The following is a 14,399-nucleotide window of genomic DNA, read 5'->3' as shown; positions in this document are numbered from 1 at the left end:
TAATCAGCACATCCACCTTCCACAGTCTGGCTTCTAGTTCTGTAGACTTGCAGGAAAGTTCTAAACAGGTATGATCAAACTTGTAGACACTAATGTAGGTAATGTATATACACACGCTGACATTTTACCAACTCATTAAAGCTGATGTCCCACTGTGCTTTAGTTTCTATTGATATTCTATATTTAGATTTAATTATATTAGCCTAAAGTCATGAATGTGGTTGTTTGAAATAATACATGTACCTTCTTCAATAATTTGCCCTCCAATCTATCTTCAGTTGAATGAAACTAAGTATGGCTGACTGCAATGAGATGTCAGCTCTGTCACCAACATGATCAGAAGTAGGACATCAGTACTTGTGGTCACATTCTCCAGACCTCCCAATACATCAGTACTGCCACATTCTCCTTCTGAGACTTATACAATATAACAATCCGTCATCATGCAGAGGGCAGCTCACCAGAATTATTGAATGTGAAAGGAGCACTCAACTGTTTGAGAGAGAACATTTAAGTGAAACCACAAAAATGGATCTAAAAATAGACAGTCATGTTCAACATAAAATTCAGGTCCTATAAGTGATGTATATGTGAAAGATTTAACTCCAACCATTTGCTACCTACAACCTCGGCAAATATGCAGGTATATGCTTAAGTATGACAATAATAAAATTAATGCTGCTACCAGTGAACTGAAAACAACCTAAATGCCCATTCATTAAAAATGGATGTATTGCCATGTAGTGGTGGCACACACCTTTAATCCTAGCACTAAGGAGGCAGATCTCTGTGAGTTCAAGGCCAGCCTGGTCTACAGAGCAAGTTCTAGGACAGCCAGGGCTACACAGAGAACCCTGTTTTGAAAAACCCAAAAAGAAGGAAAAAAAACTGACATATTATTTTAAGAAAATAGAGATGTTGCAGTTCTATAATTCTTCACTAATGTGGTAACACCATAATATAAAGTTTAAAGGGAAAAAGCAGATTAAAAACAACATGTACATTATGAACAGCATGCATGGAGAGAGCTGCAAAAGCTACCATCAAAATACAAATGGTGGTTTTCCCTCACTGAATGGGGACAAAAAAAGCTAATTTTAACTTTCTACAAAAATTATTAATACAGCTTAAATTTAAAAGGCAAATATTTTTTTCTTTGAGACCAGAAAATATTACCTTCATGTTGAAAAAAAGTACATTTATTTTTAATATCATTGTTCATTTTAGGAGAAATTACCTCAGTAAAAATTCATGATGCTATAGATTCAGAAGTATTTATCACAACAGTGTTTATTATAGTAAATACAAGCAATAAACTAAATGATCAATAGTGAGTTTATTACATTATAAAATAACTATATAATAAAGTAGCATATTATAAAACAATTAAAAATTGGTGAAACAAGATCTTGGGGACAAAAAAAGAGGAAAGGTTATGGTGCCACAGTGATGAGTTTGTGTGTCAAGTTGACAAACTATAGTGTGTCCTGGTTAATTTGAATTGTCAACTTGACAAAGCCTGGAGTCATCTGAGAAGAAAAGGCTCAACTGAGGGATTTCTAAGCTTATCCTGGCCTGTAGGCATGTTTATGGGGCTATCTTGATTACTAATTGATGCAGGAGGACCCATCAGCTGTGGATGGCACCATCCCATAAGCTAGCTAAGCATGAACCTGGGAACGAGCAAGCAGTGTTCCTTCACGGTTTTTGTTTCAAGTTCTTGTCTTGAGCTCCTCTCCTGACCTCTGCCAATGAGGGACTGTAACCTGGAAGTGTGAGCCAAATAAGTTTTTCCTCCCCCAAGTTGCCTTTGCTCAGTGTTTTATTGCAGCAACAGAGAGTATGAGAACATGGTGACATGCTTGTAATCCCAATACTAGGGAAGGAAAGGTGCGAGGATCAGGAATTCAAGGTCAGCATGGACTACATAAGATCCTGTCTTAAAACAATCATATTTTAAAAATTAAGATAATGATGCTTGGTGTGGTGACTCATATCTGTAATCATGAAGCCGGAGCAAAAGGATCATAAGTTTCAGGACAGTCTGGATGACAGAACAAGTTCAAAGTCAGCCTGAGCTATGCAATGAGACCTTGTCTCAAAGCACCAAGGGGGTGGGGATATGGCTCAGTGGTATCCTGTGTACTGTCCAGCTTCCTCTCAAACCATTTGCCTTTGTTTTGAAAATTGTGTAGGGGCTGGCAGGACATCTCAGTGGGTAAAGGTACCTGCTGGTGCTGCCAAACCCGACAACCTGTTTGATTCCTAGACCCACCTGGGGAAAGTGACAACCTATTCTGATTCCCGCTCGTGCACTCCAGCAAGCATGCACCCACAGACCTGTGCACATGAGATAAATAAAAATGTAACAAAGCTTGTTTTAGAAACTACTTTGCTTTGTAATACATTTCAAGGTAAGTATTCAATGAAGCAATCTATCTAGTTAAGAAAATATAATCTAAGATGAGAAGTGCAATAACGAGAGAGACAGAGACAGAGACAGAGACAGAGACAGAGAGAAGAAAAGCCTCCTGTGTGTATTAGCAAAATAAGCTTGTAAAAGACTGGGGAGTGGCTGCTCTGCAAGATGAAGTCCTGAGTCTGGATCAGCAGCACCCATGTGAAAGGCAGGCATAGTGACAAACATTTGTAATCTCAGTGCAGGCAGGGGAAGACAGGAGAATCCAGGGCCTCAATGGCTAGCCAGCCTAGCCAATCAGTAATTCAGGTTCAGTGAGAGACCCTGTCTCAAAAAATGAGGTGAGGACCAACAGAAGAAGACACTGGATGTCAACTTCTGGCCTCCACACATGATAAATGCATAAGCACACACATAAGCAGATACATGCATACAACATGTATATGCACAGTTTAAAATGAAACACTCACTTATGCATATAGAAAAACCAGCTGTACGGTAGATCCAGGCCAACATGAATGCCTGTGGCACTGGGTCATGTCCCAATAGCAGCCACCGAGACTGAGCTGTGCTCCCTACTTTACTGAACAACCAAATACCTTGCACCACATACTAGCTTTCTTCATCAGCTTTCCTACCACTGTACCAACACGCATTTTGTTCATTTGAAGTCTTTAAAACCAACCTGCCATGGTCTTTCCCAGTCCAGTGGAATAGGAAATGCTCCAAGCCATGCTCCTATAAAACTTGAAATTGTAGTGATCTGAAGACTGTTCTCCCAAATGGATGTAACTCTGCAAAACACAATACAAGAGTTATTGGCATTTATATTATAGTAACTAGACAAGCACTAGCACAAATTGATGCTACACACATTTCTCACCCATTTACATAATCAACACAAACTGGCATAGAAACATGAAGATACACATGTATTTCCACTGTGAAGGTACTGCGTGGGCACTATGAGAGGAGACAGTCTCAAAGAGCGCCGTAGTAAGAAGTATGTTTTCCAATCACACCTCTTGAGTTCTTCCCCACAGCAATGGTCATTTCTAAATGATTATGTTCCTCTCCAGAAAGAGTCTGTGCAGGTTCACACACACACACACACACACACACACACACACACACACACACACACACACACACGATTTTATCTGAAAGCGCATATGCATATCTACATAAATAAAATGTATACACACACAAACACATGTGTATTTTTCCAAGTAAGATTTAAATGCATCATGCTCTAAGCCAATTTAGCTTTGTTTTCTGCATGAATAGTTATAACAGTAATTCATTGTATGGATGTAGAATAGTTTTCTCAACTCATCTTCTTCATGCCATATTTTATTCAATATGACTGCATCTGGTTGATAAATAAGGGATAGAGAACAAGAACTTTAAAGGATCCCATCCATGATGGTGGGCATGGTGGCACACACTGTAAACCCAGTGCTCACGGCAGTCAATTCCTATGATAAAAGGGGAAGGACAGAACTCTTGCTCCTCTCATAGTTCAGGTCTTGATTTCAGTCTTAGAATGCAGGTAGATATTCTTATGGATATATATGTATATATATACATATATATATATATATGACTATATAACTATGACACGTGAGAACATGTGTCTAGTTACAGTAAAGGCCCACACAATGCAGCACGTGAGGGCAAAGATCCGACGGCTTACAATGCATGGTGGAGTTAATGTGAGGTTAATGAAAAGCAGCAGCAGCATTTTCATTAGAAACTCTCCAACTATTTCACACAAAGTGTGCAGTGAATTACTGACATTCAAATGAAATGTCCATCTGGCATCCCCACATCCAGAAAAGTCTTGTTTCTGTTAAAATTTGGGGTTGGAAGGAAGTGGTAGACAATCACCCTGTATCCAAATCTGTATTATTTGCTAGGCCTTACTGCTCTATATTTTAAGTAATACTTGGAAATGCTAGCCTGGCAGAATAGAAAGCTAGTCTTATTTTCAAGAGGAAATAAACTAGCTGAGTTAAATATAAAAAGAGAGTTGCATTGTCCAGGTAACGTAAAAGAGTCTCCAAGGTAAGTTTTGACTAGATTTGTGGCCGACAAGTATTGACATTAACACACAGCTAGCTCAGCTACGCCACAACACAGAAAGCGGGTGCTAGAGATGTAAAATGTGGAGAGGCTCAAAGCAGACTTACTCTCTGCTGGAGAGTGTGTTTTTGTTTTACCTGAAGAAGGTCATCCAGACCCCAAGGAATAAACAGTGTGAGGCCTTGAGCTAGAAAAAAATGCCCTGTGGATAAGAGGACGTGTGTGATGCTGGATGAGGTCAGTGCAAGCCGGGAAACAGGCTGGAGAAGTGGGTCAGAGATCTACACAACTTTACGCCAGTTGTGGTAGCTCACACATGTAATTCCGGTACAAAGGCGGCTGAGACAGGAGGAATACCACAAGATCGGGGTTAGCTTGGACTACACAGCAAGTTCTAGGCCAACCTGGGATATTGTTAAATAATGACTTGTTTGAGTATAGCAACAAAAGCAAAAACAAACAAAAACCCTAGGAAATACTGTTCTAGTCACATAATTTACTAATCTAAAATTTATAATGCAATGGTTTTGGAGATAGTCAGTATTACACACTCATCACCAGGCATATTAGAATATTTTAATCACTATAAAAAGAGACTCTTCATTCATCAGCAACCACTCTCCTTTCTCCTTCCCCATAGCCCAAAGCAACCGAGTTACTTTATGTCTACGGATCTGCCTATTCTAAGTATTTCACCTAAGTGGGCTCAACTGACATGAATTCTTACACTGATTTCTTTCACTTAGGATCTTTTCAAGGTTCATCTATGGTGTAGCATGTATAGACACTTCATTCATGTCAGTGGATTATACTCCCTTGAATGGATACTAAAGATTTTATTTCTCCAACCAAAAGGTGGTTAGCATCCAGGTTGTTTTTACCGCTTTTTTTATTTTTGCTATTAAAAAAATGCTGCTAGGAGCATTGGTGAACAAATTTCTGTATAGAAACATGTTCTCATCTCTCTTGGGATTATACCTAGAAGGAAATAGCTGGGCCACTTGCTATTTGAGAAACTGACAGTTTTCCCAAGCAGTTAAAATATTTGATTTTCCCACAAGTTGAGTGTGAAGGTTCCAGTTTTTCTACATCTTCCTAATTATCTGTGGATTACAGTCATTCTAGCCGGTGTGAAATGGGAGTATCTCAATGCAGCAGACTTATGGTTCAGACTGCATTCAAGTCATGCTATAGAAGTCACTGAAGGATTGTAATCAAAGCAACTGTGTGATCAGAGCCACTGGTGCCAACAAAGATGCTTTTTACAATTTCACTATTCCGGCACATTGTAACAAACTTTTGCTTACTAAAATAAAAAGTGCAAACATCCAAGAGGTTGTTTTCAGTTTTGATTGTTCAGCGTATCCATGATTGTTTGTGATCCTACATACAATAAACATCAAAAATATGGAACCAAGATGTATATAAAACTATAAAAATTCTGCAGCCTTGTATTTTAAGTGAATGTATTTATCAAAATAACTTATGTAACTTTGTATTGTTTTTATTGAGCTATATATTTTTCTCTGCTCCCCTCCCTTTTTCTCCCCTTCCCTTCTACCCTCTGCCATGATCCCTATGCTCCCAATTTACTCAGGAGAACTTGTCTTTTCTACTACCCATGTAGATTAGATTCATGTATGTTGCTCTTGGGGTCCTCATTGCTGTCTAGGTTCTCTGGGATTAAGACCTGTAGTCTGGTTTTAATTTGCTTTATGTCTAAAACCACTTATGAGTGAGTACATATGGTATTTGTCTTTCTGGGTCTGGGTTACCTCACTCCACATGACGTTTTCTAGCTTCATCCATTTGCCTGCAAATTTCAAGAGGTCATTGTTTTTTTCTGCTGTGTAGTACTCCATTGTGTAAGTGTACCACATTTTCCTAATCCATTCTTTGGTCGAGGGGCATTTAGGTTGTTTCCAGGTTCTGGCTATGACAAACAATGCTGCTATAAACATAGTTGAGCACTTGTCCTCGTGGTACAATTGAGCATCCTTTGGGTATATACCTAAAAGTGGTATTGCTGGTCTTAAGGTAGGTTGTTATGTAACATCTTTAAAGTCAAAGATAACAATTAGAATAAAAGTTTCTTCCTCTACCTGATTTCTACACCCTACAGAGATGCTTCCAATAAAACATATACCCCATATAAATATATATTTATATTATATATATTAAGTATATACATATTGCATGCCTTATATTCCAAGATGTTCTTGCTTTCTGCATTTTACTGTAGAAGACATAGCTCCTTTTATCCACAAGCTTCCATGTCAACATCTGTCATCTCTTCAATACTAAAATTGCCCCCTTTAGATGAATGGATAACAAATGTTTTTGTAACAGCCATGAAAACACCAACCATAGAGCAAAACACAATTACACGTCTTTTCTCTTAATAAACACAATTTTTAATTTTCCTTGGTGCTAAGAGCTGCTTCTCCCCCCTCCACCTGTTTATCTCCCTGTCACTAACTCATCTTAAACACTGAAAAAGAAAGCGACCTCAGAGTACTCTAGATGTTTGCTTCCTCTTTCTCCGCCCTGTTCTTTCTGAAGTGTCTCATTTGTTCCAGTCCGGCTGCTCTCAGCCTGCTGACAGCTCAGTTCTGAGGATCCTGCACTAACATCTTGGAATTTCTTTGTCTCGGGACCACTGCTCTGGGATCGATTGCCTGGGTTCTGGGTCAGATCTTGATCCACTCTCTCATTCCCTCTCTCTCCTCTATCCCCCATCACCTTTCCTTCCCCTCTCAAAAATAGGTTTGAAGAGATACTTTAAATCTGAAAATGACTTTATTATGACTGCCACAGATATTTTGTCTCAGATTTTTGGAAAGCACTGTTCCCTTGGGTCCTGGTTCCCACCCAAAGGTTCAGTATCATTCCACTCCCTTTCCTACAAGTAACATGCTTTCCCCACTCTCTGGAAGAGTTTCTAAGCATCCCTTTACCCCTGGTTATCTTACATTTCACATAAAAAAAAAATCATTTTGTCCGAATAAGAATTTTTTCAAACTTCATCTCTACTTCTGTTTTTTCTATAATATTTATTTCATTTTCGAAGAGCCTTACTGCTGAGTATTCCCTTTGCCTGCTCATGTTTACAGATACACACACAAAAGATGCGGTTATCTTCTGTGCATTCTATTGTCTCTCCTTTATTGTATCTAGATTTCATTTGAGGTTAGATGGTGTAAGCTGAGCTTCCTGAAGGAGAAGAAAGGTTCCAGGTAAGAGTAGATTCACTGGTGTGTAGAGGTTCCTTTAAGCTTTATCCCCTGAAGAAGCTGAGCACATCGCAACATTACGGCTAGCAGGAACAGCTGAGGCTTTGAGGGATACAATTATATTTCTCTATTCCTCTTCTTTCATTGTACAACTTGTTTGTGTTACTTTGCAGTATCTTCTGCAAAGTAATTGCACCTCTAATTCATTCAAGTATTTCTTGGTGTAATGAGCCTCTTTCCTAACTTCTCTTCTGTACAACAGAAGCACGTGGAGTCTTAGGTGTGTGTCTCCCTTGTCTTTTCTCCATATCTGTCATATGTTCTCTAGTAACTGTATGCTTCCCAATGCTTTCCTTACCCTTCATTTATTTTAACTGGCTCAAACCTTTCCTTCAGGCTAAAATTTGATCTTCTAACTTACTTACCTTATGCTTCTCAATATTTCTTTTATTGTTTTGTTTTGTTTTTGAGACAGGGTCTTTCTATGTAGCCCAGGCAGTCCTGAAATTCACTATGTAGACCAGACTGGCCTTGACATCTGCCTCTGCCTCTAAAGTGCTGGGAATAAAGGTGTGCACCATCCAGTCACTTCTTGACATTTCTACAGTAAGTTGTAAAGATGTGCTTTAGGTTCTGAATTTATGGCACTGATTAGTCTGGTCTCCTTCATTTCGGCTCATTTTCTCATCTTTGCTTTTTTTTATCAAATTAATACACTTAATAACATGTTTATATAGTAAATCACGTGAAAATGTTTGGTTTTAGTCCAGGGGCATGTTCCCCTGGAACACAATATTTATCTGCCTGTGCACATGTCTCCCCACCCTCACAGTTGTGTGCCATGTCTATTTCTCTCGCTCATACTTTCCACTGACAACTGTCGAGGCTACCTATTTGCTCAGAAATATAACAAATGAATTCTCTTTGGCGCTGTCTTTTCATCTTAACTGGCTCCAATTTTTGCTGTAGTGAATCTGCATTTTGAATACTGGGTGTTATTTTCTACCTGTGTTTGTTTGTTTGGTTGTTGTTGTTGTTTTGTATCTAAGGCAAAGGGAAAAAATGGTGAAGACCAAGGTAGATGCTATCTCTGTAACTCAATAGTCATACTCAGTTAAAGTGGAGTAAATGGCAGCTCCATGGTTCACACTTTAAAAACTCCCGGCCAGGGTTTATACATCCTTTTAGAAACCAGATGAAGCCACTGTGGAGCCATCTGTGTCCTTGGCAGGGTCCCAGGAGAAAACAGCGCTTAGATTCATAAAAGACAAGGAAACCTGACAATGAGTTAGAGAATGGCTGTTGTGTTGGTGAGAAAATCTATGTAGCTGTATATGCATTCTTCACATTAGGAGCAAGTCTGACAGTGTCAATCAGCTGCTTTCATCCCTGCGCTCTACTCCAGCAACCTAGTTCACAAAACCCTTGCCTAAGTTTTGCTGAAACAAATATGTACATTACACTGCTCACAATTGTCCAAAGGAACCCTTGTTTAAGTTTGGTGAAACAAAGATGTGCATCACCTTATTTACAGCTGTGAAAATCTGATAACTTTCAACAGTAAACCAATCACAGAACAATTTTAGTGATATGATAATTAGACTAATTCAACCACAGTGATCTATTCTGCTTCTCAGTAGTTTGGACAGGAAACTACTGTCTTTCCCATCCTAGACCAAGGACAAAGACAAGCATAATCCTTAAGAAGCACAGAATGTTCTAATAGTATCCAGAAGCACCTGCATCTGTATTACAGCATCACTGCATTCCTCCATGGTCCAAACAATACAGGCTGAGGTTTCATTCCACTTAAAGATCTGATAACTGAGGGTGCTATGCAAAACGTGGTACATTTTATACATACACACACACACACACACACACACACACACACACACACGTTCATATATCAGTGGGCTAAACTAAATTATAAGGCAGTGATTAGAGTAACTGATTTTGTTTCAAAATTGCACATTATATGAAGAAACAAAATTAGAGTACATAAAATCTGTAATTATTGTTCCTTTAGTAGTATTATTAGTTCTCTAACTTTCTGTTCCATTATTTGAATTTTTAAATAGAATCTTATTTAAAATCAAATGTCTTTACTACAAAATTTATATATTTTACTACTTAGGCTAAAAAATATGTACATACATGCGTTCTTTTATAACAAAGAAATAATAAAAAAAATTGAAACAGGCAAATTCCTACTAACTTCTTACAGGACTGATATCAGTTTATTTTCATTTCATAGGTTTCCATAATAAACTTATCTAAAGCATATTATTACTACTAGTACTATCATAATTATAGAACATTTGCACATAACTAGTAGGGCTGAGAACAGACTAAATGGCCTATTATTATGCTATGAATAAAATTTATTCATAAGATAATTAAAGAAATGCTATGGGTCACTCTTCACGACAATAAGGCCTATGTACCTGCCCATATTACTTGGCCTCACTGAAATTCATTATGTTAACTATCAACTGAAATATGCCACTTTGAGTGCTTCCTGTATGCTAATGTATCAGTCACTTGGATGCAATTAACAGTAAGTACACCTGCTTAGATAGGTTCTCATCCAAATAGAATTTGATCTAAGGAAAAGGGGGGTACAACTCCTCCTGGTGGCTAAAAATATTTTACACAATTTTCAATGACTATTAAAATTTTTGCTAAGTTTGTGTGACTACATTCAGACTAAGTTACCTATTTTTATATGAGTAAATCTTTGACTCAATGTCCACGGTAGTTTTCTCAACATAATTTGTATCAATATAAAGATGACAAAAAGAAGCCTATTTTCATCTATAGGACAGGTATTACTGAGAGCTGATGTGAGCATCCTATCCAGGAACATGTTTAGCTCAAGGGACCAAGCACTACTTCAGACACTTAAATAACAGCATAAACAAACTGAGAAATCAAACACCAAACTTCACTACAAAACACAGGCACATGCTAGGTTACTGCTCTCCTTTATAAGACAGTCCACAGTGAAAGGAACACACAGTGATAATCACACAGTGATAATCCAAGGCGACAAACCGAATTAAACTCTTACAAATCAAGCATATCCAATATTATGCAGACCAACAAGAAGCTGGCAAAATATTTTAAGAAAGCAAATTACTGTTTTGTCATCAGTTTATTTACAAGAACATTCTCTAAGAAGTGGTTTTGTTTACTTTTCTGGAACAACTTTATGGGAAAAGCCTGTTAATGAAATTAAGTATGTCTAAATTTCTAAAGTATCAGAATTGATCCTCTATATATAAGTTTCAATCTTCAAGTTCAAAATGTTTGTGTTTTCAGCTCAGCACTAAATTTACATGAACAAGCAGATAAATACGTTAAACATAGGGACTGGAGGGGACTCAGCGGCTAAGAGCACCTGATGCTCTTCCAAGGACCCAGGTTTGATTCTCAGTACCCACATGCTAGCTCACGCTATCTACCACTCCAGTCCTAGGAGTTCCAACCACCTCTTCTGGCCTCCACGCACTAGGGATACACATGTACAGACATATATGAAAGCAAAACTCATACACATAAAAATGAACAAATAAATTAAAACTTAGTTATTTTACTTAAAAATAGCAAAAACTTTTTATATTGATTTGAAGCTCAGTGAGACGTCAATTCAAAACAGATCTGTTCACCCTCAGCATCTTAGGTTCATTCCGATGCCTCTAACTACGCTAATCAATATGGAGACACAGACTTCTGTTCACTCTAATGACAGGCTCAAGTGTACTCCATACTGCATTAACTGGCAAAGCTGTACTCTTCTCTGTGGTATTTATGTACTACACTTGCTGGTCTGTTACTTAAAAATCAAACAGAATTATTGAGACAAACTATAGTTAGGGTTGAGATATGATAGACATATGATTGAGATAGAGATATGATTGGGAGATAGATGCTCCCAATATTTGTTAATGCATTTGACAAACATTTCTTGAATGCTTGTTCTTTGATTTTTACTATCTTACTCTAGAAATTTTGGAAGGGTAACTTTTTTTTTGTCTAGTGACATTTCGGCGGCATCTGAGGAACCTAACAGCTTCCTATAACAAGCCTAACTTTCAATAACCAAAAAAAAAATCAATTCAATATCTTACTCAATATTCTCATTCTGAATAGGGCTCAAATTTCACAGGCTAGCTAACAAGTCTCGATGAAAAGCTTCTTTAGCTTATCTACTAGCTTCTTAGATGTTTTCCTCAAATGATCAATACTTCACCAACTTCTGCACTCTTCAGAGATCCATGGTTCTACCTCTTCTGCCCTTCCAATTTTGGACATAACTGTTGCATCCCATACACAAGTTTTCTGCTTAAGCTAAGTAGTGCCAGGAATGCAGCTCAGTTGGTAGACTCCTTGCCTCCCACATACAAGGTCCAAGGTTTAATCCCTAATAATACCACTATAGCAAGAAATTAAGTATCAATACATGCTACAACATGAATGAGCCTTGAAAACACTATGCTAAGTAAGAGAAATCAGTTACAAAAGATCATAAACTGTAGGACTCATTTATACAAAATGCCTGGTACAAGCAATCCTACTGAGATGGCAACAAGATTCCTGGCTGCTTAGAGACAGTAACAGGGTAGCAATAATACGTAAGAATATAAAACTTTTTGAAGTGATGAAAAAACTGTAAAGTTGACTCTAGTGATGGGTATGCAGACCTGTGATTGTACTAAAAATCATCATTTCATATGTTTCAGCAGGTGACAGTAATAGTGTATGAATTGCATATTGTTTTTAATTTTTTTTTCTCCCATGAGCTGGCATGATGGTTCAATTTGACATAAGTTTACATCATATCAAGAGGGAAGCTCAATTGAGAAAATGCCTCCATTAGATTGATCTGTAAGGCATTTTCTTGATTGATGATTGGTTTGTGAGGTCGTCGTCACTGTGGGTAGTGCCATCCCTGGGCATGAAGGTGTGTAAGAGAGCAGGCTGAGCAAATCAGGAGAAAGCCAGTAAGCAGTATTCTTCCATGGTTCTGCTTCAGTTCCTACCTTGAATTCTTGCCCTGACTTCCCTCAATGATAAACTATGATTGAAACATGTAAGATAAATAAATCCTTTCCTCCCCAAGCTGCTTTTGGTCACAGTGCTCTACTGCAGCAAAAGAAACCTAAATAACACAGCAGATAAAAAACACTTGCTGCCAAATCTGTCGACCAGAGTTCAATCTCTAAGACCCACATAGTGAAAAGAAAGAACCAACCATCCAAAGTTGTTCTCTGATCTCCACACATGCCCTACGGCACAACAGCACCTGGACATATATACACGCACATGTATATACACACATGAATAAATAAATAGGAGATATATATATACATCTCCCAACTATATCAGTTTACTTAATGTATCATAAGCCATACTCATCCACACCTGGTGTTAATTCTTGATCAGATTTCCAATAGCCATCTTTCATTACTTCACAATAACTGATAAGAATCAAATTTCAAATCTTTTCCTATAAAAAGAATATTTAATGTAGTATGTGATTTTTAACCGTTTCAGTGTAAAACTGTGCTACCACATTTATTAATTTCTTCACTTCTTTTTCTTGTCATTAATGAAGTCTCCAATCATTATGATTCTAATTCCATCTTTTCCCATACTGCCTAATTTTTACAAAGTACAGTAAGTTTTAGAACACACAGGTCCAGTGACAGACGAACTATAGAACCAAGTTACATTGTGTCCCCTAAATATATAACTTTGACACAAAATTTAAAGCTGGCTAAATCACTAATCTAGATAAGCCATTAAAAGTTTCAGCCAGTTTCCATATTTAAAATTTTCAAACTAAAATAAACTAATTCCATTGGAGATACTATGCTAACACTGTGGGGAGGGGTGGATATTCAGTTGTTATGATTTTTATCCTAGAAACCTTATACTCATAAAGACAGCAGTTCCAGAAAAAATAAAAATAAAACACAGCAAGACCAAAGCTATACCTACATATAAAAAATAACCAACACTCATTCCCAAAGAAAACTGTAACTTACAGAGACAGGCTACCCAGAACCCATCCTCTGCTCTCCTTGAGCGGCTGATTTCCAAGTCACACAAACCACAAGCTGACTTCAGTTTCTGTGCCCCTCCAGCACCCCGCAGAAGCATCCTCCCACCTTTGGGACTTCTGGTGCAATCCAAAGCAGACCAATCCCCTTGTGCAGCCCTGTTCTCTCTCCCCTCTACTCCTACAGCACTGACTGTGGATTTACGCACTTCAGCCATTTAGCTGCTCTTTCCATTCTTAGCCGTAAAACACACTGCCCTTCCCCTTTGGTGTAATCTGAGCATTCCAGAGCCCTCACAGAGCCAGCGTAATGTGGAACACAGAGTAAATGCTCAAGAAGTTTTACTGGGTTATAAATAGGACAAACTGTGAAAACTAACTTGCCTGGTTTCTTAGTTAAAAATTAACCATTTTTAGTATCTATCATCTCAGTGGCTTTAAGGAAGCGAAAACTTTAACTCGGATATGCTGAAAACGTGTGCATGGTGGCTACATGAATGACATGTGATGAAGCTTGCACTCTCAGCTTTACCATAAAAAGACCACACAAGAGACGGCTAGACAAAACATTTCTAGATTATGAACTTCATTTCTA

General features: G+C 38.0%; 1 protein-coding gene across 7 annotated transcripts in view; it reads right to left on the bottom strand.

The window, feature by feature from the left end:
- Pigf (phosphatidylinositol glycan anchor biosynthesis class F) overlaps positions 1-14,399 on the bottom strand; it is a 41,174-nt gene that overhangs the window by 21,163 nt on the left and 5,612 nt on the right. For 5 of the 7 annotated variants that reach the window (XM_085690950.2, XM_048416299.3, XM_048416295.3 and 2 more), the window contains exon 5: positions 3,105-3,213. In XM_085690950.2, the coding sequence (XP_085547076.1) occupies positions 3,105-3,213 (109 nt within the window). Of the gene's footprint in view, positions 1-1,272; positions 2,341-3,100; positions 3,214-14,399 lie in introns of those variants that run through there. The other 2 variants (XM_048416298.3, XM_085690951.2) reach the window with 2 other exon arrangements.

This window comes from Myodes glareolus, chromosome 6 (assembly GCF_982192425.1).
Source record: "Myodes glareolus chromosome 6, mMyoGla1.1, whole genome shotgun sequence".
Taxonomy (NCBI): domain Eukaryota; kingdom Metazoa; phylum Chordata; class Mammalia; order Rodentia; family Cricetidae; genus Myodes; species Myodes glareolus.
This window is presented reverse-complemented; position numbering and strand designations above follow the sequence as displayed.